At 38.7% G+C, this 23,832-nt stretch overlaps 1 protein-coding gene across 1 annotated transcript; it reads left to right on the top strand.

Moving 5' to 3' along the window:
- Positions 1 to 2,571: 2,571 nt before the first annotated feature.
- Positions 2,572 to 14,808, top strand: insig2 (insulin induced gene 2). The gene is made up of 7 exons (XM_042427089.1): positions 2,572 to 2,716; positions 5,295 to 5,525; positions 7,247 to 7,419; positions 9,810 to 9,934; positions 10,835 to 11,001; positions 12,241 to 12,340; positions 12,446 to 14,808. Exons 2-7 carry the CDS (start codon positions 5,389 to 5,391, stop codon positions 12,485 to 12,487), a joined length of 744 nt encoding a protein of 247 aa, XP_042283023.1. The 5' UTR covers positions 2,572 to 2,716; positions 5,295 to 5,388; the 3' UTR covers positions 12,488 to 14,808.
- Positions 14,809 to 23,832: the final 9,024 nt, after the last annotated feature.

Here is a 23,832-nt window from a genome sequence, read left to right as displayed (position 1 = left end):
CCCAAACAAATGCACCATTTCATCTTGTTTGACATTCGTTAAGTGTTCAGCTGTTTCAGGAAATTACTCAACCTTTTAAAAAAAATTGAAACAACACATTTATGAGCTGTTTTTAAAGTGGGAACCAGTAGGATTGTGTCCACAGGCAGCGGAGGGAAGATTTTGGTCTTTTCATGGGATTCGTTGGCTATTAAGAGAATATAGAATCATACAAACCTTATCTTTTAAATTCTCTCCTTTCTTATACAATTAATACTGTTTGATTTGTCATTTTTGCAGAGATTTCCTTTTTATTCTTCTTCTTTTTAACGAGGTGATTTTCTATCGTGAATTGATCACTTTGTTTTGTTCTGTTCCACCAAACAAACTCTGTAAAATGTTCTGAGTCTTAAAGACAATCTCAATACTTGACCTTTCATTAGTTCATTTAACAGATTAATTACAGTTTTCTTCATTCAGGTTTCATGTTTGTAACCTTATGAACGAAGCTACTTTCATTTTCATTTATTTTATTGTTATTTGACTAAAATAATCACATTTAGGCCAAAAAAAAAAAGAGTCAGAATCAGCCTTAAAACCCCGACATGTTGTAAAATATGTGTAATTGTAGAATATAAACTTCTGTTCATGTCATGACCTCCTCTCTGACAGAAACAATGCATACAGTCACGTTTATGTCTCAATTGTGTTTAATCCTATTTGACTTTAAACAAGGTTTTCAAATAATTATTTTTTCAATTTCAGTTATTTGTGTTCTCGAGCAGTCGTCTTTTTCCTTATTTCCTATCTTTCTTATATTTTTTGGCATTTTTTTCCACTCTGAGCTCTTTCCTGCTGGGATTTTCCAACCCAGTGCATGAAAACTACAGTAAACAAGGATAAAGTTGACTCTGAGCTGTGGTGGAATGAGAGAGTATGGATAGTCTGTTTATGTTCAAACTATTGTGTAGCCAGATATAATCCCTGAAACCCCATCATGAGCAGCGGGCCTCAGTATGCTGAATACGAAATGGAGTGTAAATGGGACTGGAGGATTAAGAGTGATCCACTCCGCACTGTGACTTTCTCACCTCTGCATCTCTGTAAGCCTATTAGACCACAAGAGCAAATCAAATATGTTGTGGAAAAAAAATCACAGTGTGTGTGTGTGTGTGTGTGTGTGTGTGTGTGTGTGTGTGTATGTGTGTGTGTGTGTGTGTGTGTGAGGAGTGATACAGCTGCTTCTCTCTGTGTCTGAAAGCTGGAACAGTTCAACAGCCTGTCTGAAAGTTTTATTGCCCTCAACAAATGTAATAAAAAGTCATTAAAAAAAAAGATTCCCTTCGCTCCACAATGACCCCTCACTGACCTCACACATAATATTTCCACTATTCCCACTTAATTTATGGGTTAAATTGGTGACATTTGTATAAAGCTTTAAAAAATGAACATTTAAATTTCTTAACCTCATTTATAACCAGTTGTGGAAAGTAACTAAGTACATTTACTCAAGTACTTGAGCGCAGTTTTGAGGTACTTGTACTTTACTTGAGTATTTCCATGTGATGCTACTTTCTACATTTCAGAGGGAAATATTGTACTTTCTACTCCACTACATTTATTTGACAGCTTTAGTTACTTTTCAGATGCAGATTTGACACAATGGATAATATAACAAGCTTTTAAAATACAACACATTGTTAAAGATGAAACCAGTGGTTTCCAACCTTTTTGGCTTTTGACGTCTTACAAAAAGCAGTGTGTAGTCGGGGTCACATTTCACATGTCTATGAGTTGTTAACAGCTCCACCAAATAGTGATTTTTCCCTCTAAACTTCTCACATGCTTTCATTTACATAAATGTTCAAATGATCCAATATTTCAGCAAAAATCAAAGATTAGAGAAAAAGTCCAAAAACTGAAAACAGATTTGTGTATCAGAACTTTGTTTTTTCTTCTTTCCTCTCCCATTAATCATCTCACCACCCCTCAGATTTATCTGCTGACCCTTTGGAGGGGCCCGACCCCTAGGTTGGGAACCACTGGACTAAACTAGCTAACTGTATATAAAGTAGTGTAAACTAGCTCCACCTCCAGCAGCTACAACAGTAACATGCTGCTCTAACACTGATGCTTCACTATTAATAATCTAATGATGTCATATATAATAATATATCAGTCAGAGGGACCAAACCACTACTTTTACTGCAATACTTTAACTACATCAAGCTCATAATACTTATGTACTTTTACTGCAATACTTTAACTACATCAAGCTCATAATACTTATGTACTTTTACTGCAATACTTTAACTACATCAAGCTCATAATACTTATGTACTTTTACTGTAGTAGGATTTTTCATGCAGGACTTCTAAATGTAATGGATATTTTAACATTATTTTATTTGTACTTTTACTTCAGTAAAGGATGTGAATACTTCTTCCACATCTGTTCTTTCATAACGTATCATCCAGCTGTTAATGGAACTCTTCTTCGGGGACTAATCCATGTACTACTGTAAGCTCTGATCACGTGATACGTCAGCTTTGTGTAACGCGGTTACGTCATGGCTTTAGTAGCTGATTGGCTGTCCATTCAGATCAAACAGCCGGAAGTAGTCGAGAGTAGAGCGAGAAAACCAACGTTAATTCATATTTTCGCGTTTTCCAGCCGAGTATTTGACTGTCATATGAAATGTATAATCTCATCAGTGGAAGGTGTCTGTCAACATGAGGTAAGAGGAACGTTTAAACTCTCAGACTGCAGCTAATGACAGTTTGACGCTAGCTAGCTGTTTAGCTATCACATATAATCAGGCTGAAGCTAATTTAGCATGTCCGCTATCAACACAACTGTTTCTCCACGTTTACGGTTTCATGTAGGTGTTTCGGTTTCTTTTAAACGGATTCAGCAGCACGACGCAGAAGTTAGCTTCCTATTCTGGGTTAAGGGAAACATAACTAATGATATTTAGCGGCTGATTCTCCGTTTTTTCACCGCTTACACTTGTGAAAAAGTGTTAGACATCGTAGCAAAAGCCTTACCGCTGTTTAAACCCTCTTTCAGATTTTATGTTGCTTATGAAAACCAGAAAAAAAGGGTGATTTCACTGCTTTTCCCCATCCAGAACACATCAGAATAGATCCAGATAAAAAAACCCACCATACTTAGACTTGTCAATTCTGTACTAGATTAACAAGGAGACTCACTACGATGTTTTAACACTTTTTCACAAGTATAAGTGGTACAAAAACGGAGAGTCAGCCACTAAATATCATTATTTATGTTTCCTTTAACCCAGAGTCAGAAGCTAACTTCAGCATAGTTTCACTAGCAGGAAGTATTGAAAGATTAATGCTTGATGTTGCTTAATTCAGTCATGCAGACAGCGAAGTTATTCATATAAAATAAAAGTTTTAAAAGTTTATTGCATTAAGGTTTTTCTTCAGGCCACCATACAGAGTCAGTGTGAGCCTCTCATGTATTATTACTGCATGAGAGATCATACAGCTGAATGCAATTAGTTATCTAACACTGATTCATCATTAACTCACTAAAGTACAAACTGTCTGTTGTCTACAGGAAGTGGTGCAGATAGTGAGCTCCATTATCTGTTAGTCACTTTAATGACAGGTTCACAGTTGTTCAAATGAGTCTTAAACCAACAGTCAGGAGCTCAAATGAACATTAAACATGTTTTTCTTGCTGTAATTATTCCTCCTGTTCATACTGACCATTAGAAGACTGGTTGTAGGATATTAATGAGGAGAACTAACAGGTCAGTCGGAGGCTGTGCAGAACGATTTAAAGGCAGCCAAAGTCTGAGTCACAGTAACTAAATGCTGCTTCTCCATGTTTAGTTTGCTCTCTGTGAACAGTCAGCCTGATGACCTGAGAGGCTCATATGAGGGTTCATACGGTCAAAGACGGTCTGAGATGGATTCTGAGAGAGCAGCGTTACATTAAACTCTGTTCTCTGACACACTGGAAACCAGTGCAGAGACCTGAGAGCTGCTGCGATGCGTTCAGGTGTCTTGGTCTTTGTTAGGACTTTAGCAGCAGCAGTGGCAGGGTTCTGTGATGCGTTCAGGTGTAAAGAAGCAATACCAGAATGTTAAAATACTCCAATACTGCATTCAAAATCTTACTTACGTAAAAGTACATAAGTGTTATCAGTAAAAGTACTCATCATGCAAAATGGCCTAATTTAGAGTGTTATATTTATCATTCATGTGTATTTGAATATTAACACTGATTAATTGATGCGTTCAAGCAGCATTTAATTGTTGTCACAGTAGAGCTACTGTCAGATAGTCTCATCTATAACAATGTGTATATAACAAACTGAACTGAGCTTTTTGCTTCTCAGATGTGATGATTTAATACTTTTCTTTGTCATATATGACAGTAAACAGATTATTTTGGCGTTTTGGACGATTGTTCTGACAAAATTAGATGTTTTAAAGACGTAACTTTTGACTCTGGGAAATTATAACGGACATTTTCACCATTCTTTGATGTTTTATAGACAAAGCGATTAATTGAGAAAATAAAAATATGCAACTAACGATTATTTTTTCAATTAATCGATTAGTTTGGTCTATAAAATGTGGATCAGTGTTTCCCAAAGTCCAAGATGACGTCCTCAAATGTCTTGTTTTGTCCACAACTCAAAGATCTTCAGTTTACTGTCACAGAGACTAAAGAAACCAGAAAATATTCACATTTAAGAAGCTGGAATCAGAGAATTTGGACATTTACTCTTAAAAAATGACTCAAAAGATTAATTGATTATCAAAATAGTTGGTGATTAATTCAGTAGTTTGCAACTAATAGATTAATAGATTAATTGTTGCTGCTCTGTATATTGTAAACACAAATAGGGACAAATTGTAATTTTTTAATAATTAGTTCTCCTGATAACAAATAAACAGAGAATAATAAAAAGAAAAACTTTTTATATTGCAGATCGTTTAGTGGTAATACAGATGTTTTCAGAAGTAGTCTGTTAAAGATGCATTTAGCTCATAAAATCATAACAGGCCAGATGTTGTGGATATTGCTCGTCCCTGCTGGATCTGCTGTAATGTCTGCAGATGTAATATCTCCCTCCAGAGGATCAGTCAAGTCTTATCTCATGAAGCCATGAAGTCAATCATTGTCAACGCTGCAACTCTTAAATGTGTCACCTGAAGACACCATAACCTCAAATACGCCGGCAGACAGATGTTTGCAGACGCTGACACGCTGCGAGATGTTTTTTTAGGACATATTTTCCACATGTTTGCTGAGTTCATGTCTCTGTTTTTCAGCTCAGTTTGGGATGTCAGAGGAGGACATTGAACTCGCTGGCGGATAAAGACATCACACAACAGCGTTCCATATTTTCCTGACCGAGGTTTACGGATGTCCCTCACACTGACAGCCATGAGCGACAGCGCAGTGACCGGCGGCCAGCAGCAGCAGTGGTCGGGGTCCGGCCAGACGACGCTGCAGCAGCAGCAGCCTTCCCGGGGCCCCTACATCTCAGTCATCACCAACAGGTTAGCTTCTGCTCAGCGTTAGCTCGGCCTCAGAAGAACAAACGATGACCGACGTATCATAATCAATCCCCTCTGAAAAATGACCATAAACAACATGGATACAAAGATTATAAGAGAAATATTGATGATCATAAATCCAGAAAAACAAACATCTTTTTGATGAGTAAAAAAGTTAAATATCCATCTTTCAGTTCAGGCAAACAAACTCACACAGACTCATCTTTCAAAACAGTGACATCATTTCCATTATTTGACATTTATACTAAAGTTGAGCTCAATACGTCCATCTATGAACAAAGTCTCCAGTTGCTCCCAAAAACATTTTTTTCTTCATTTTATTTGAGAAGGAATATATGGAGGAACGAATTAACAAGTTATTGATAAACTTCACACTTACAGCTGAGACGTTAAACTACCTTCACTGTTTTAAAGAAGTCAAACTCATGATGTCGTTCTCATTTCCATGTTTCTGTTGTAAAGTATGAAATTTGACTGTAAGATATGTTGTCTGTGATGAGGATTGATGATGTTTGTGTACACGTTGTTCATAGTGATTAGTTGGCAGTTCCAGGTGGAGGTGTGAGTCTAAGGCCGTATTCAGACCAAATCAGGCGTGCAGCGTTGAGCTGCAGGGTCGATCGGAGGTGTGTGTGTGTGTGTGTGTGGGGGGGGGGCGTGGGCGTGTTTATATGTGCTCTAGAACGTAACAGCTGTGAAACAATCAGAAAACAACGTTTTATTGATCTCTCTTCATTCACTCTCTAGCTCGCTCGACCACAGCTGATCTCTCTCTCTCTCACTTTCTCTCGTCTTTGTTTTTAAAATGAGTCGGGAAGCCGACAGCAAAGTCTAACTTAACTTTTAACGTTATCATATGAAGAGAAATGTCCTCCCCTCGTCCTAGTAACGTCTTCGTCTTCCCTCACGGCAGAGTTCACTACTCTGATCAGTCTGATCTCCAGCTGGCTGTGATTGGACACCGCAGCCTTCAGCCGCAGTGACGTTGGGTTGCGTTTCTCCAAAAGTTGACTCTGGCTCAACTCTCCGGCCGCAGTCCGGTACGGCACCGCAGACAAAACGGTAGTACGCCCGTTCAAACGGATGGAAGGACTGGCGTTTTCACAGCACTGCCTGATTTGGTGTGAATACGGTCAACAGGAAGTGAGACTATGGAACAATGTGACTGATAAAGTGAGACTTGCAAAATCAGGATCTTCTTTATAAATTTCTATCAAAAGGCTTGAAAAAGCCTCTGAAAATATATTTTTACCTTATTCAATTAATTCAGTTACATTTGTCTGCATGTGTTTGTTTTTCCTGTTTCTTATTTATTTTGTCCTTTAAAGAACTCTGGTTTTGAACAGTGCTATATAACTTTATTATTATTATTACATGATGAACCCCTCACTTGGGCTACACACCTGGCCCCAACACCTGGTACCCCGTGTGGGGCTCCAGGAACCTTGCCCACCATCCGAACCAGTGTACCCCACAAGCATGACATGATGAATCAGTAAAATGTCTATACAGGAAATGTAATGGCCCTCAGTAGGTGAGGAAGCTGAAAGTGTTTGGTGGATAGATGGTGTTGTGATGGATGTGATGCGTGGTGTTTTATGAGTCTGCTGGTCATCGGTCATCTTCTTCCTCCTACTTCGTCGCTGCACTATAAACTCTTAAAACTTTCAGGCGTTTTCTGAGTCTTCTGGCTGTTTTTGTAGGACCACCAACCTGCTGATCCGAGGGGCCATGCTGTTCTCTGTGGGCGTCTTCTTGGCTCTGGTGCTCAACTTACTTCAGGTGCAGAGAAACGTCACCCTCTTCCCCCCCGACGTCATCAGCAGTATCTTCTCCTCGGCCTGGTGGGTGCCCCCCTGCTGCGGCACCGCCTCAGGTACGTTAAAACAGTCCTGTTCCTGGTTTATTTTCATCTTTTAGAAGCTGGTTGCTGGTGTTTGATCGTCTGCTGATCACATGTTTACATCTAAACCCAGCAGTGATACAGACATATATGACATGGTGTTTAAATATGATCAAGATCAAAATTACAGTTCATGTTTAATGATGCCAGAGAAGAACAGAAAGTAGAAATGGTCCTTAACAAGTCCCTGAACACTAGTCCAGTAGACCATTTAACAGTTTATACACCTTTCATACACATGAACTTCTCCCACACTGACACTGTAACACAACAGCTGGTATCAACATGATGAGACGACACAGATCCAGTAATCCTACAGAGAGGAGATCCAGCGTATTGTTCACAGTGTTTGACAGAGTCTGTGGAAATGAACTTAATGAACAGAACGAGCTCCTCGTGATCTGTAACAACAGTGATTGTTGGCTGCCTGACAGCTGATTGGTTCCCTGCTGCGTCTGTGTGTCCGAAGCTTTCGACTCATTTTCACTCATCAGGAATTTAATTAATCTGTGGCAGAAAAACAGGTTACGTAAACCGTCAGACACTACTGTAGACTGATCTGGACTTCATTAACACTTTAAAGCCTGAATGACTCTTAAAGGACCAGTTCACAATTTTTCAAGTGTGTCTTAAACCAGCAGTCAGGTGTCCGTATGAACAGTGAAAGAGGTTTTCCTCCTGTTCATACTGGATATTAATAGATCCCCTTCAAATGTGCTTTCAATGGAAGTGAAGGAAAACCTCCTTCAGTGTTCACCGACTGTTGTTTTAAGACACACTTGAAACATTGTGAACGCGTCCTTCAAACAAGCGAAGCAACACAACTTCCAGCCAACTCTGAAATAACTGGACGTGCTGCTGCAGCTGATGGCGTGAATATCGACGGTTTCCCTCCGACTAGCAGAGACGTGTTCTCCACCGCCGGAGACGACGTGGTTTAATGTCAGTAACAGCAGAACCAACAGTCAGTCAGACCAGCTGCTGTTTCAACCAGCCGGCAGTAAATTACACGTTTATTTCATTTTGATCATACATTGACTTTAGCATGCTCCCATATTACTGTAGTTAACTTGTTCCAGTTAAAAAAACTGAAAGTTAACCTGACTGCTAGTTATCAAGTCAGGTCAGTTTTATTTTCATAGCCAGACGGCGTCCTCTATTCTTATACCTTTAATTTGAATATGGAAAACTCCACTTAATGTTGGAAAAAAATGGAAGAAAGAACAGGAAGAGCAACAGATGTGTGTACAGAACAGAACAAAATAGCTAAATGACAATATGTAAAGTCAGGATGAAGACATTGATTGTTACATATGGCACCAATAATTAAAATGATATTATGAGATTCCCCTCTATCATAAATCTTTTTACAAATAACTTTAACTGATGTTAGTGTTCACTGATACTAATCTTTACCATCAGACAACACACTGACAGAAGAGTTAATTAACTTTATATGTATTCTATAGACACTCTGATTAATTGAATCTTAATGAACTCATTCTGCTGAACAAATATGAAGTGCAGTTACACCATATTACACACAACAGTGCAACCACAGCTCAGAGCTTTAAAAAAAGAAAAAAGAAAAGCATATGTGGACCATGCAGGTGTATAACACACACACACACACACACACACACACACACACACAGGCAGCCTTACATATGAATGCACAACATGCCCAGCAGGCTCCACTAGCCAGCGTTATTGAAACATCGTCCCCTGGGTGTGAAACGCTGCTGCGCGGCTCCCAGAGCGGCTCCTCCGCTCAGCACAAAGCACAACAGCCCGGGGCTCTTCCTCCCCAGACGCACCGGCGTCCTCCTGCAGGAGCGCACACACTAACACACACACTAACACACACACACACACACTAACACACACACACACATGCTGGGGAGGGCTAGTGTGTTTTGTTGACAGTGCAAAAATTAATTTGTTTTGAAGCAACATTAGTCGGGTTAAAGATGAGCTGCGGTTTGTTTTGAATCAGAAGTTTTCTTCCAGACTCGCTGCTTTTGATTAGAACGCTTTATTATTTTATTTATTCATTTATTTTACTGTCTTCATGCTTTAAAATGTTTTAGTCCCTCTTATCTGTTTTATCTGCTGTTGTCTTTTATCTGTTTTTATTTCATTTTAACATCAAATTGTTTGTTCTCTTATTATCAGTGAAGCTGTTATCATCATGTTGTCATTTAGTGCTCGTTAAGTTTTAATTTCAGCTGCTTTTTAAATGCAGAAACATTTTTAATAAAAGCAGCGGTCAGAACATCGAGGATCCCGTCTGAATATGACACGCAGTGAAAGCAGGTTGTGTTTTTTTCTCTCTCATCGTCTTCTTCTTCTTCTCCTCTCAGCGATGATCGGCCTGCTGTACCCGTGCATCGACAGCCGTCTGGGCGAGCCGCACAAGTTCAAGCGGGAGTGGTCCAGCGTGATGCGCTGCGTGGCGGTGTTCGTAGGCATCAACCACGCCAGTGCTGTATCCTTCAAGCTCAGCTGTTGTTGTTGTTGTTGTTGTTGTTTTCAATGTTTGTGTGTGTGTGACAGCAGTTTGTCTAAAGTCTCAGTCAGACTGGACGTGAGCTACATCAGACTGCTCTTCTGTGTGAAAGTTGACTTTTATGTAAAAATAAATAAAGTCAAAAGTGTTTTTGCTAATCTAACACATGGAAACATGCTAACAGCAGCGTACAGGTCTAACTGGGAACCAGTATGATGATAGAAAGAACTAAAACCATCAGGAGAGTAAGATCCAATAAAAGCTCATCAGGTTTTTCTCTTTACAGCCTTGTTAGTAGTTGTTAGTTTCCATTAAAAGTCATGTGACTCAGCTGTAACATGATGTACAGACGACCATCACTGGATCACTGTGATACTGAAGTAAAGCTTCTGCAGCCTCTTTTGTTTTTTTTTGCTGTGGTTTGTAAGTGGATTTATGTTTACTGGCGATGGACATCAGAGATAATGATCTCCTCGGGAAGTGTAAGTCACACTGAATGATATCAACATGTGTTTCATGTCTGCGTGTTCACATTTGACTGAGTTATGACTCCGAGAAGGATTTTTTTTGACTGGAATTCAGGATTTTTGGCTTGGTGCTGCTGAGCGTTCGTGTCTATTACAGACCAGATCCTGTCATTTCCTCATCGTTAAAACGCCGTCGGGACTGATGAGTTCAATTACCGAGGAGCACACGGTGAATATTTCACTCTCCAGTTCTCCTGTAAAGCTGGCTGGTAGGATGCAGCGTTTCTCCGCTGACGCCTGACGGTTAACTAGGTTAAAGGTAGAGCTGGACGTGTATCTCGCAGCTGAGTAAATAACAGTCTGGAGCTGTCAGTCACTGCCTGTCTGGTCCTTGACTCTTAACCGCTGTCAGAAAGTGGACTTTGCCAACAACGTCCAGCTGTCTCTGACTCTGGCGGCGCTCTCCATCGGTCTGTGGTGGACGTTCGACCGCTCCCGCAGCGGCTTCGGCCTGGGAGTCAGCATCGCCCTGCTGGCAACGCTCGCAACTCAACTCCTGGTTTACAATGGAGTCTTTCAGTAAGTCCGCGCACACACACACACACACACACACACACACACACACACACACACACACACACACACACACAACTAGTCTGCAGATTGATAGAGGGAAATATGTAGAGAAGAAGAAGAAGAAGAGACAGAGAAAGAAATTCAAAATGAATCAAATAACAAGCTGAAGAACAACACAAGTCATTTCCTGTAAATTAGAGCTTTTTGTATAAATAAAACCATAAACGTTGACGTATCTTTGTTGGTCAATAACAGCTGATTCTTCAGCTGCATCCTCCGCTTACATCACCAGGCTACGACTCCTCAATAAAACACTGGATTTCTTACTTTAGTCTAATAATAGTACAGTTTGAAGGTACAGAAACAAACACTACAAACAAAGGCCACTAAAGTTACACATCTTACTGAAATCTCTGACATGAGACATACAGACATACAGTAAACATATAAACATATATTTACAATCGAAAGCGATACAACAACTAACAGTCCTGAGAGAATTACAAATTAAAGTACTTAAAATTCCCAACAAGTTTAGTAAGACAAAATAATCATAATAATAATAATCATAAATACATTTGATCACCAAGCAAATAGAAATCTGACCTTATGACCTGAAGATATCATTTTGCCAATTAACCGTGTTGTTTTAAGACGATATCTGTGAGTCTTTCACCAGAAGAAGAAGAAGGGTGTCTGAATCTTAAAGAAGTTAAATATTCCATCAAATATCAGTTTATACCATCCTATAACTGTAGGAGGCGTGTTGTCAAGCAGCAGAGCCTCAGGCCCCGGGTCGAGGTGATCATCATAAGTACTCCTTGATATGCATACATGAAGTTCCCACCTCCATCCTGTGTCTCAGCTGAGGGGGAATCTGTAAACCAGTATCCTAAACTGGTTCTCTCTTTATATTTTGGCTACAGCTCTGTAAACCGGGAGGCGACAACTAACAATTATTTGACCTATTTACACACCAAATAATCTACTGATTATTGTCTTGATTAATTGTTTGGTCTGTGAGACGTATCCTTCCAGCACTGAGCTGAAACTGAAGGAAGACTTTATAAAAATATTTCCTTCATTGTTTTTGTGAATTCCTCCTTATTGACTTTTGATATTTTTTGGTATTTTCCACCTTTTTATTAAACTGTCTGTAAAACCAGGATCATCAGAGTGAAACTCAGCGTTTGTATATTTAGTTTTAGAGAATAAGGAGTGGTTTTAATCTTGTCTGTGCAGGTATACTTGTCCAGACTTCCTGTACATTCGCTCCTGGTTACCGTGCATCTTCTTTGCCGGGGTGATAACTATGGGAAACATCGGACGGCAGCTAGCTTTGGTGAGATATTTGAACTGTTTTAGTAAAATCCTTGCTGTTAGATTCATGCTGTTGTCTGAACACTGACACTTTCTCCTCCTTTCTTCTTCTTCTTCTCTCCTCTAGTATGAATACAAATTCATTCAGGAAAAAACCCATCAGGACTGAGGCTCAAAATGACATTTTCTTTTTTCACCGACCTGAAGCTAGAGGCAGGTTCTCAGAGCACATCAGCATGCACCGGCTGGCCCCGGATAAGGCAGGCCAGTCAAACCAGTCCCGAGCTCCCGATCAGCCCCGGACAAGACAGTATTTTTTTGAATCGACTCTCATCGGAGCCGTTGAGATGCTCGGACCACGCCGGCTACACTCTGAGCTGAGCTGAGAGGGGAAACGATGAGAGCGGAGTTTGTTGTGTTTCTTCTTTGGTGCAGTTTATCTCTACTTACCTGGAAAAGGGATTATAGCTGGCGAAGCATCTATCGTTGTTCAGATCAGCTCAGATGTTTGAAACCCTTTTGGCTCCATTGTGCCAAAAAACACACACACATACACACACAGAGAGGATCAGCTGCTCTTATCTCCTGATTCTCTCACATCCTTCACGTATCAGTGGAGAATACACAGCCTAGTTAACTTATATCTAGACAGATATGTGCATCTATTATTAGACATATAATTAGCTTCTATCTTACACTTTAATTTTCTTTGATAAAAAGGTTGATGATGTGGGTCGTTTTACCAGCCGCGCCGTCGGATCCAAAGAATGAAAGGATTCGTTTCTTTCTTCTTCTTTAGTTTCTTATTAAATTCCCTTATTTTAGGACCGTTTCTGTTTTTAAATCTTGTCTTCATTTCAGGGAGCAACAGGTGTCTAAAATGTATCTGTAGCCTTTTTCAGTTGCTTGTTTTAAAAAAAACGAAAAAAAAAACAAACAGCAGTTTTCCCAAAACAGCAGGAATGCCAAATTTCCCAGTTTATCTTGAGCTTCATAGCACTTAACGAAAAGTTGATGGTTGTAACTTCTGAAAGTGTTCACTCACTGGTCTCTTTATTATCAACAGCTCTGCCGGGAAATCTACTTTTATAAAATGTTCATCAGAGAGATGAGATGTGATCGTAGCTGATTTATACGCTGCGATTATTGGGGCCAAAAATATCACAGAATCACAGTTTTAGTGCTAAAATATAGTAAAATGACTTCACACTATGATCAAGTTGAATTTAATTAAACCAACTGAGAACTTTAGACTTTTAAATTAACATCAAAAAAACTAAAAACAGCAGAAATTCACTGAACCAAAATAGTTTGCATGTCGGCTCGACGGGAAGAAAACAACAGTGTTTGTATTTATTGATTGATCGATGTTATCGAGGGGACTGGGAGCCTCGATCGATCAATAAAGATACCGTTAATATGTTGAGAACATTAACCAGAGGGAGATGTGTGTGTCATTTAAACAGAAAACAGAAGAGAAATAAATAGACTCAGTTTAGATTCTCTGCATCTTCTGATTTGTTTTGTGATTTTTAATAATCGTGAAAGAACCAAAAACTTTATTGACAAGCTTTCGATCCTCAGACGAGCTAACGTTAGCGTAGCGAGTCAGGAGTGAACCGGACCAGGAGGCTGTTTGACCCGTCAAACTAAAATAAACTGCTAATAAAGACAGAAGAGTAATATTTCACACATTAACCAGCGACACTAAAGCAGAATTATCAATAATCCCCCCATTCACAGTTTATAATCAATATATGAGCATTTAATAAATGATTTATAACGTAGTTATTAGCAGATATAAGTGTTTATTCATGTATTAACAACTATAACAGTCAGTGTTTGCTGATGTATAAACATGAAAATATATTAAAACACAGTTGTAATAATATAAAATATGTCTTCACAGGGAGGTTATACTATACAAATAAACACTTATATCTGCTATTAATATATTCTATTTATTACCTCTTTATATACTGATTATAATTATGATTTAATTAAAGTCTGGTAATATTCTAGCAGAGCTGTTATATTCATTATACCTAATAATAAAGTGCTCAGTGGGTGATTGGATGCATGTCAACATATTATGTTTGATCTTATATAACTAATTGCGTTTATATCTACAATTTTTTTTTATATATTTACAAATCTAACGCACACATTAGCGTAGAACTAACACGATATAACATTTTGTTTTTGGCTGGTTTATAAAGAATACTTCTGGTGTTATGAGTGATTTGTCTGATTTTAATGCAGGTTCTGCATCTACAGTGTTTAAAGTCTGTTAAAACTCTGCTGGCGACGTCGTTCTCCAGTCTCGTGTTTGTCGGGTGGACGGATGGATTGAGAACCTTCCTGGTAGAAACTCATAAATAAATACAAACCATAAGAAAACAATAAAAACAAGGATCTATAAGAGGTGTGATTGGATCATTTAAGGGATGTTTTTGTAACGATTTCTTTGGTCTAATAAGCAGTTAAAACTGAAACAGTGTTTTTTTTGTGATATTTCATGATTTAGATTAGACGACGTGGGGAAAAAACATGATGGTGAAAACTTTTTTAATGCATTTTTTTTTTTTTTTTTTTTTAAATATGAGGAATTGTTTATCCCTTTTAGGATGAATTGTATGGTGGTTAAACAGAGATTTAATGGATCCGCTCACTCATGAAACCTCTGAAACCTGAACATGTGCAATTTGTTTTGGTGTAATAAAGAACATGGCCTTTTGGTAAAAAATGCTTCTGTCTTTTTTTTTCTTCTGCTATTTCTATAAAAATGTGGAGCGTTTGTGTCTAATAGGTGGAAGATTCCTGAGGTGTTTCTCTGTTGAGCTGCGGTGGAAGTATAGTAACAAAAAGACTGTAACGTTGAAAGATATCTACTTGATTTGACTCATTTGGACGCTGAAGCTTCATATTAGCTTCAGATAAACTTTTAAATAAACATAGCACAAAAAGTAAGCAAATTTGTGTTTGGTAGATTATTTCTTTGTTGTAACAATGCTTCTTGGTAATAAATCTTATACCGTTGGAAAGCCGGTGCCACATTTGTAAGGAACATGCATGAGTATGTGGGTTGCGCCCATGAAAAATTTGCCAAATCTCCTCTGCCGATGACTCTTGTTTGGTGTTTGGTGGATTGGATGATTGAAGTTTGAAGAAACAAGACATATTGGCAATTTAAACACACAATATGTAATTTCACAGCTAGGCGTCTCAATCAAAACAATAACAAAAGACGGAGTGTGATGACGGTGTGAAGTAGCAAGGGATCATGGGAGTTGTTGTCTTCATTGTTAAATAACCAGCTTCACCGGGATAGGATTACTCCAGTGTTCATCATTCAGGATGTTTTTATCCGCAGAGGTCTCCTCCTCTCCAGAACAAACGTACACGCAGATTAAAATCGTTAAAATATTAATTAAAGCTGTTTCACCTAAAAAATCAATGTTTCTCCGACGATGTTTGGTGACCACCGGACTTCCTGGAGGGGCTGTTAGCCGAGCTGCTGCTAACGTTTGTCCAGTTTATTTCTCTGATAACTTAAGATCCAGACGTCCAATGACTAAAATCCTTCTTCCGGCTAAAAGATATAGTTAAAAACTACCTAAATTTATCATGAAAATGTGTCTTAAAACTGAATAAAAGTCCATTTATAACAGTTTGTGTGGAACAACCACAACGCCGATGTATTATCTTGTATGTGTGTAAGTTACTCTTTGGTAGACGCCATTGTAGCGGACAAACACAGCGCCGCCGTATGCATCTGGTGCGTGTTTACTCTTTGGTAGAGGAGGTATGACGCCATCGACAGGCGACCAAATGAAACGGTCCGTTACTTTGATTAAATTACAGATTTCTCTGGGTTTGAACATTGTTGGAAACATTTGGGATAATGTAAGAACACAACTCAACAACATATATAACATAAGTCTAGTTGTTTTTAGTTATTTATATATAATTACATATTATACCTTTAACAATTTATTCATTTAACAAACAGGAGCCTCAGTAGCTTTACTTTCCTTACTTTTTGTGCTATGTTTACATTTTTTCACAGGAGAACTGTGGATTTTGTCAGTATGAACAGGAGGAATGATTACAGCAAGAAAAACAGGTTTCACTGTTCATTTGGGCTCCTGACTGTTGTTTTAAGACACACTTGATAAAATTGTGAACCGGTCCTTTAATGGCATCCTTTCCCAAATGTAAACCTGAAAATAATAAGAGAACATTTGGAGGGACAGTGATAATTTTCATCACCTTAAAATGAGACATTTACTGCTCTGATTGTTATCTTGAACAGTTTTTTTTATTAAACAGCAATTTAACGAAAGATAAGGCAGGCATTTGTTTTTTTCTCTATTTTTTGAAAATTTTGATTGGAAATAATGAATAAAATCAGCATGTTAGAGCACATGTGGTTTAATAAAGTGTCACACTCTGGCCATGTGCTTTGTGCTTTGTGATAATATTGGAAGGTCGCCAGTAGTTCAGCCACAAATTTTTTTTAGATGTTTTTAGTTGAAAAATTACAAACTCGTCCTTTAAACACAGTGCTGGATACTGATATATGCTGGTATCAATTTATATCACTACAACTCTAAAATATATGAAGTAAAATATCATTTTTTCCATTGAGAAACTTTGACTTGAATGTATTTTTTGAATGTAAACAGAAATTGAGTGTTTGTGGGTAATCTCAAAGGTCTCCATGCTGCATTAAAAGTCTAAACTTTTCTAAAGCTCCATCTAATGAAGTGGAGATACTACATATCTGGCACAAACGCTGCACACAAACTGTAGTGGCTCTGCAAAAAATTGCACACATCAACTGGTACAGTGTTCATTGCTAATGTGGATTAATGTGTCCTGTCTCGTAGCGGCTCCCACAGACACCGGCTCTTATAGACAAAAGTAATTAAGATGAATAATCGAGGTTTAAAGAGCCTTTGTTTGCATTATTGCTAAATTCCAGGATAAGGACACAGTTTCTCTTTGGTTTACACGAGTGTATGAGGCAATTTGCTGCGTGAATGTTATTGTTCAAGGCTAACTAGCTAGTAAAACAATAGGCGTGATGTGTCATAGCAGTAAGTGCTGCTCCGAAGAGCTAAACTCCCCACCGCTAATGAATTCATTAATCTCTCTATTTATTCCTGACAAGCAATTATCTCCTCTCACAGAATGAGGGTCAGGAGGCAGGGTTGAGAGCTCTCACATATTTGCTGAGGAGGAAACATTAAACAGGAGCCAATCGCTGCTTTATTCACACACCTGGGATCGCTTTTTTGTTTTGTTTTGTTATAATCCTGCATCCCGATCGTCCTGTTTCTGACTTTAACCTTCCGTCCAAACGTAGATTTGACTCGTAGTCGTCTCACATTTTGTCAGGACAGACGCAGCAGTTCCCAACTCACCTCATCTGCACCTTTAAACCTGCAAAAACTGATTTTTTTTTGTCCACTAGTTTTCATCAGAAACAAGTAGTGAACACAGCTGATATGTTGAACTTGTTAGCAAACAGTTTGTTTATTTCCACATCCAGCAGTTACGGAGCAACATTATCATTCATGTGGAGTCGTGTTTCTGTCCACCTGGTGAATGTAAGTCCAATATTCACTCTCTTTTAGCTTCTGTTTTTACTCTCTACCAACTCCTGAGGGAAATATCTGGCTCTTTAGCTGCTAAATGCTCCACTATGTTCACCAGCTAGTCTACAGCTGACTGTAGACAGACTACAGCAGTGTGTGGTTTATTTCAGTTGGGGTGTTGATAAAAAAATGCAGGTTTGTCCGGCAGTAAAAGTTCAACCTAACCTTTAGAGATGTTTTTAAAAAAAATTTTTTTTGCTTTTTTTATTTGATAGTTTAAAGTGAGACAGGTGACAGCAGACAGCGAACGTAGTCACATCTTTAACAGTAGCTACTGTAACACACCATCACTTCCTGGTATGACATCACTGTCCACACATTCTCTCGTGTTGCATTCAAGAAGTATTTGAAAACTCAGCTCACACTTGAGCCCCTTCAACCTTTAAGAACTTTGTTGATTGTTGCATTATGGTGGTTTATAATTTATTTATGGTGTTTCATCTGCACTTCATGTTTACTTCCAGTTGTTTGTTACTTTAAAGGTGCAGTGTGTAGAATTTAGTGGCATCTAGCCGAACAGACTTGGCAGAAATGGAATATAATATTCATAAGTATGTTTTAATTAGTGTATAATCACCTGAAAATAAGAATTGTTGTGTTTTTGTTACCTTAGAATGAGCCCTTTATATCTACATAGGGAGCAGGTCCTCTTCCACAGAGGCCGCCATGTTTCACCGCCATGTTTCTACAGTAGCCCGGAACAGACAAACCAAACACCGGCTTCAGAGAGGGACTTTCACATTTTTCGCAAGTTTCGTGTCCACTGTAGGTTCTCCTACACGCTTAGAAGGGGAGGAGTATTCAGTTGGTTGCAATCTGCAACCTCATCGCTAAATGCCACGAAATCCTACATACTGGTCCTTTAATAATTATTTTAAACAGCCCTTCTGTCTTGTATAATGAGTAAAGTAATGCAATTACTTTTAAAAGGAGTCATGTATAATCAGTAATTATTTTAAATTTTAAAGTAACTTGCCCGACACTGCTGAGGTCAGATGTCACGTTTCCCATTAAAAAGTGACGGCGAACAGTTTCATTTATTTATATTTACATTTTACAGAGAAGGTGGTGCAGTTTGGTAAGAACCAACTCATTATATCTGGGTTTATACATCATTTTTAATATTTTTTCATTGTGTAGTTTTGTGTGTCAAACAATATACATGCATTGTTTTTCCAATAATTGGCTAAAAGTAGCTGCTGTGAAACTGTTAAATCTCATTTCTTTGAATGTAATTTGGCTGAATACAGGAAATGTTCTCATTATAGAGTAAATAGCTAATATGTAGTTTGACACAAAAGTACACACTGAAAAGTATTTTCTGTCAGTTAAAGAACTGTTAATAATGTAATTTATTTAGATTTTTTTCAAATTAACAACTATGAACCCAAATATAGTGAATATAATAATTACCAACTAAACCAACTAAACACTTTTCCAGTTTTTTCTAATAATTTGTACCAAAATTGCACCACTCTCTCTGTATCGTTAAATATCTGCAAATTACTCAGAAAATCTCCAGGAAATTACTATAAAATTAAAGGATCTGTAATATAAAGTGTTACCAATTCTTTAAATGTACATACAGGCAGATCAGCCTCGTTCAGCGTCCATTAGTGAAGACTTTGCTATAATTAAATGTAATTAAAAGATGAACAACAGTAGTTTAATAATCATGAACTTTAACAACAAACCTGTATTTCAACCATCAAAAGTGTTTTCAGGTGTAAAATCCTCACACTTGTTTGTCCTCTTGCAAAGAGAATCCAACCAGATTTAACATAATACGCTGATTTACATTTTTACAGGCTAGTTTTTATAAAACCAGCAGCAGCAGCAGCAGCCTGTGTCGCCCTGCCGAACCCTCCCGACACCCCCCTGTGTAAAACTTGCTCAGTCCGCCTCTGCTGCTGGAACTCATAAAGTTTGACCTTCCTCTCACTTACGTGTTTTTCACACATAGCAGGGCACAAAACCTATAAAAGGAGCGCAGTAATCGCTGAGGACAGGCCGAATGCGATGAAATAGGTCTTAGCGGTGGGGAACCACAGTGCTCCATCTCGGGCTCGTCTCTGAGGGATGACCGTCTAAACTGGAATAAAACCCCGTTAAACGGTGTCACAACATGAATCACTGCCCCGCGAGACATCCATCACTGCTTAAAAGGTGACCACAAATGATCTGTGAACCACTAGATATTGATTACTCATGTGCTGCAGGTGTCAGGTTTAATGTTGCAGCGGCTTGATAGTGTCGCCTCTGACAGCCGCTGCCCTAACTCTCCTCTGATAGATTTTAATGGTGAAATATTGATTTCTTTCTGGCCAAGGTCTGCCAGCAAGGGCCAGATCATTTGTTGGGGTAATGCAGGACACTCTGTGCCCTGGTCCCAATCAATCATTTTGACAGGGAGCACCAAAGAGAAAAGGAAAAAAAAAAAAAAATCAGACCTGGTGAAGCTACAGCAGATACATCCACAATCAGGACTCGCAGGCCTGCAAAGCACAGAGAGAGAGAGAGAGAGAGAGAGAGAGACGGAGGAGTGCAGATATCTCCAACACCGGCTCCAGTTAATATGAATACTAATGATGTGTTTATTGAGTGGGAATGCTCAGCAAATCACAGCTGACGGGATAACAGTCGGAGTGCCTTGAGCGCGGGGAATGAGGATCTCGGAGAGAGGGTCTATATTTTATTTAAGCGTCTCTCTGCTGGGGCTGGGGGGGGGGAGAGAGAGAGAGAGAGACTCAGGTAATGTGTTGTGTTACAACTCAGTGGTCGTTCCCCCAGCCGGAGCGATAACAGACTTGCTAATGGGAAGCCATCAATCACAATCAGCCTCCTATTCCACCGGTGTCTCTCCGCTCTCCTCAGCCTCTGTACGAGGGAGCTGGAATAGAGGTAATAATGGAGTTTTGTGGCTTAGCTCCTCGCAGCAGCAAGCAGCAGCAAGCAGCAAGCAGCAAGCAGCAGCCGCACGTCCCGGAGTCATATTTCCAGCCAAAGCAATAGATGCTTTGCCATGTCAGCATGTCTTTTAATAAGAGAGCCACAAAACGGCCATGAGAAGCAGTTAAAGCCTGGACGAGGCCTTGAGCCGCTGGGAGAGAGGAGAATTAATGCCAAGCCGGTCTCAGGTGGGATGAGTGTGTTGGGTGTTTTGGTGCCAAAAGCAGCTAATTGGTTTTTCATTACACTCTGTTCAGTCTACTGTTACATCCACAGAGCACAGACTGCAGACAAAGGACGAATGAATGAACGAATAAAATGAACGGGCGGGAGCACAGACGAGGGACTTTATGTGTGTGTTTTATATCTTTCTGGCCTTTTAAAGTATGTTTTTATCATTTTTTGGAGGGGGGGGGGGGGGGGTTTCAAGCTCACATCACGGACTTTTATGTGAGAACAACTGGTGCTACAGCGGAGCCAGAAAAAAGAGTCATTTGTAGGTTGTCGAGCTTTGTCTCTTTTCTTCAGACAGTTTCAACTTGCGGAGACTCTCGACGGAGCGCTTCGACCTGCCAGCTGGATGGAAAATGAGATGAAAAAAAAAACACCCACATGATCTTATCTTATCCTTTATTTAAACAGTTTAAAAAAAAAAAGTCTAATTGAGACTCTTTTTCAAGAGTGAGCAGCATAAACATTGTCACAGCAATAAATACACAACTGTCACTACAAACGAATGAACACAACATACAGTTAACAGTTCCAGCAAAACATTTAAGAGCAACCGCACAGACCAAGAGAACTATTTTCTCGATCCTTAAATCCCCCGACAGTAATCAGCTCTGACAGTTTCAGGAGGAAGAAGCAGCTCTGTTTGAACTCTGGGAACCAACATCTGTAGAGTATCATGAGAGCAGCCATGTTGATTCTGGTTTCTACACATGTATGTACACAGATAAGGACAAACCAGAGATTTATATTTAAAAATCAACCAGTAAGAAAGTCTGCAGACATACAGAGATGGAAACCAGCAGCGGCGTGCAGAGTACAGTGGTGAACGAGGTTCCAGCAGCCAGTAATGAAACATAAAACACAGTAAATGACGTCTTTATTCTCTGCTCAGGTTCATTCATAAAGAGCAGATCACTGAATTAAATCTGTTAATCAACCTGTTTTTAATTCTTTCATCATGTTTTGCTTTTGACTTATTGTGTTTTTATCAATCTATTAACAGAATTTTCCCCTCAAGTTCTGATCATCTGATCAAATATCAGATAGTTCATAGTAAACATGCTAGCAACAACGCTCAGCTGCTGCCGCCAGTCACATGATTTCCTCCTCGCAGGTCGAAACGGTACGTTGAGTTTTTTTTTTCCACTTTATTGAATACGAACCTTCAATCAGGCATCTGATGAACATCATTACAATGCAACGGAGAACATGACAACAAATAAAGAAGTGAAATGAATTTAATTTTAGTAAAATTATATGTAAAACAAAACAAGATAAAGTGTCTTCATGAAGAGTCTTATCAGCGTGTGAGAGGAGATGACTTAAAATACAATTCTATGGAAATTATTACTATTAATGTAACTAAAGGATTTTAAAATAATTTGTTTTTTAAATGCTTCAAAAAACAGGATATTTTAAAAATCTACATTTGTGTAAATAGTATTTTGCCATCAGAATCATATTGTTTACAAGATATTTAAGCTTTTTGTCCTTCATATAAATTGTCGGAGCAATGTTACTGTACTAGAAAGTTGTGATTTTGAACGCAGATTATTGCAAAAAAGATGATGAAAATCTACAGATATAAAAAAGACGTTCTTACAAACTGCAAATATTACATTCAGTGTTTGATGAAAGAAGTCATACAAGGATATATTTTGTTAATTGTATTTGCTTTGGTGGGAAGAGGAAAAGTTAAATATCTGAAGAATGTTAGTTTCAGAGTCTGATAGGACCAGTGAGAGCAGCTCTAATGATCTTTTTATTACATCTTCTGTCATCAAGGTTGTAATTACAGATGAAAACATTTAGTCAAACAGGAACCAGAGAACAAAATGACAATGAAACTTTTATCAGATGAAGTAAAGGAGACGGACTAGTCTTAAAGGACGAGTTCATAATGTTTCAAGTGTGTCTGAAAACATCAGTCGGTATTCAAATGAACATTAAAGCTATTTTTCTTGCTGTAATCATTCCTCCTGTTCATACTGACCATTAGAAGATCCCTTCATAATGACCTTACAATGGAAGTGATGGAGGACAAAATCCACAGTCCTCCTTCTGTTCAAAAAATGTGTTTAAAAGTTTATCTGAAGCTAATATGAAGCTTCAGCGTCCAAATGAGTCAAATCAAGTAGATATCTTTCAACGTTACAGTCTTTTTAGTGCCAAAGTTCCTCTTTTTGTTACTATACTTCCACCTGCAGCTCAACAGGGAAACACTGTCCGAGGAAACACAAAGAGGGAATTTGATGCTAAAAAGACTGTAAATGTGTCAGATATCCACTTGATATGACTAACTCAGACTGATGAAGCTGAATAGAAGCTTCACAGAGACTTTTAAATGACTGTGTGGACACACTGTGGATTTTGGCCTCCATCACTTCCATTAAAAAGCACATTTGAAGGATCTTTTAATATCCAGTATGAACAGGAGGAATGATTATAGTCAGGAAAACCTCTTTCACTGCTCATATGGACACCTGACTGCTGGTTTAAGACACATTAGAAACACCATCATATTCCTTTCTTGTCCGTTTCTGTCAGTTAACGCCAACAAACTTGTTCGCTAGCAGGCTAATTCACTAGCGGGATAATTTAGCAAAGACGCTAACACTAGTTTCTACTCACAAGACATGCAAGGATGCAGTTATTCTGTATCTTACTGTCA

The sequence above is a fragment of the Thunnus maccoyii genome, chromosome 11 (genome assembly GCF_910596095.1).
Source record: "Thunnus maccoyii chromosome 11, fThuMac1.1, whole genome shotgun sequence".
In the NCBI taxonomy this organism is placed as follows: Eukaryota; Metazoa; Chordata; class Actinopteri; order Scombriformes; family Scombridae; genus Thunnus; species Thunnus maccoyii.
The sequence above is the reverse complement of the archived record's forward strand: the minus strand, read 5'-3'. Positions and strand labels throughout refer to the sequence as shown.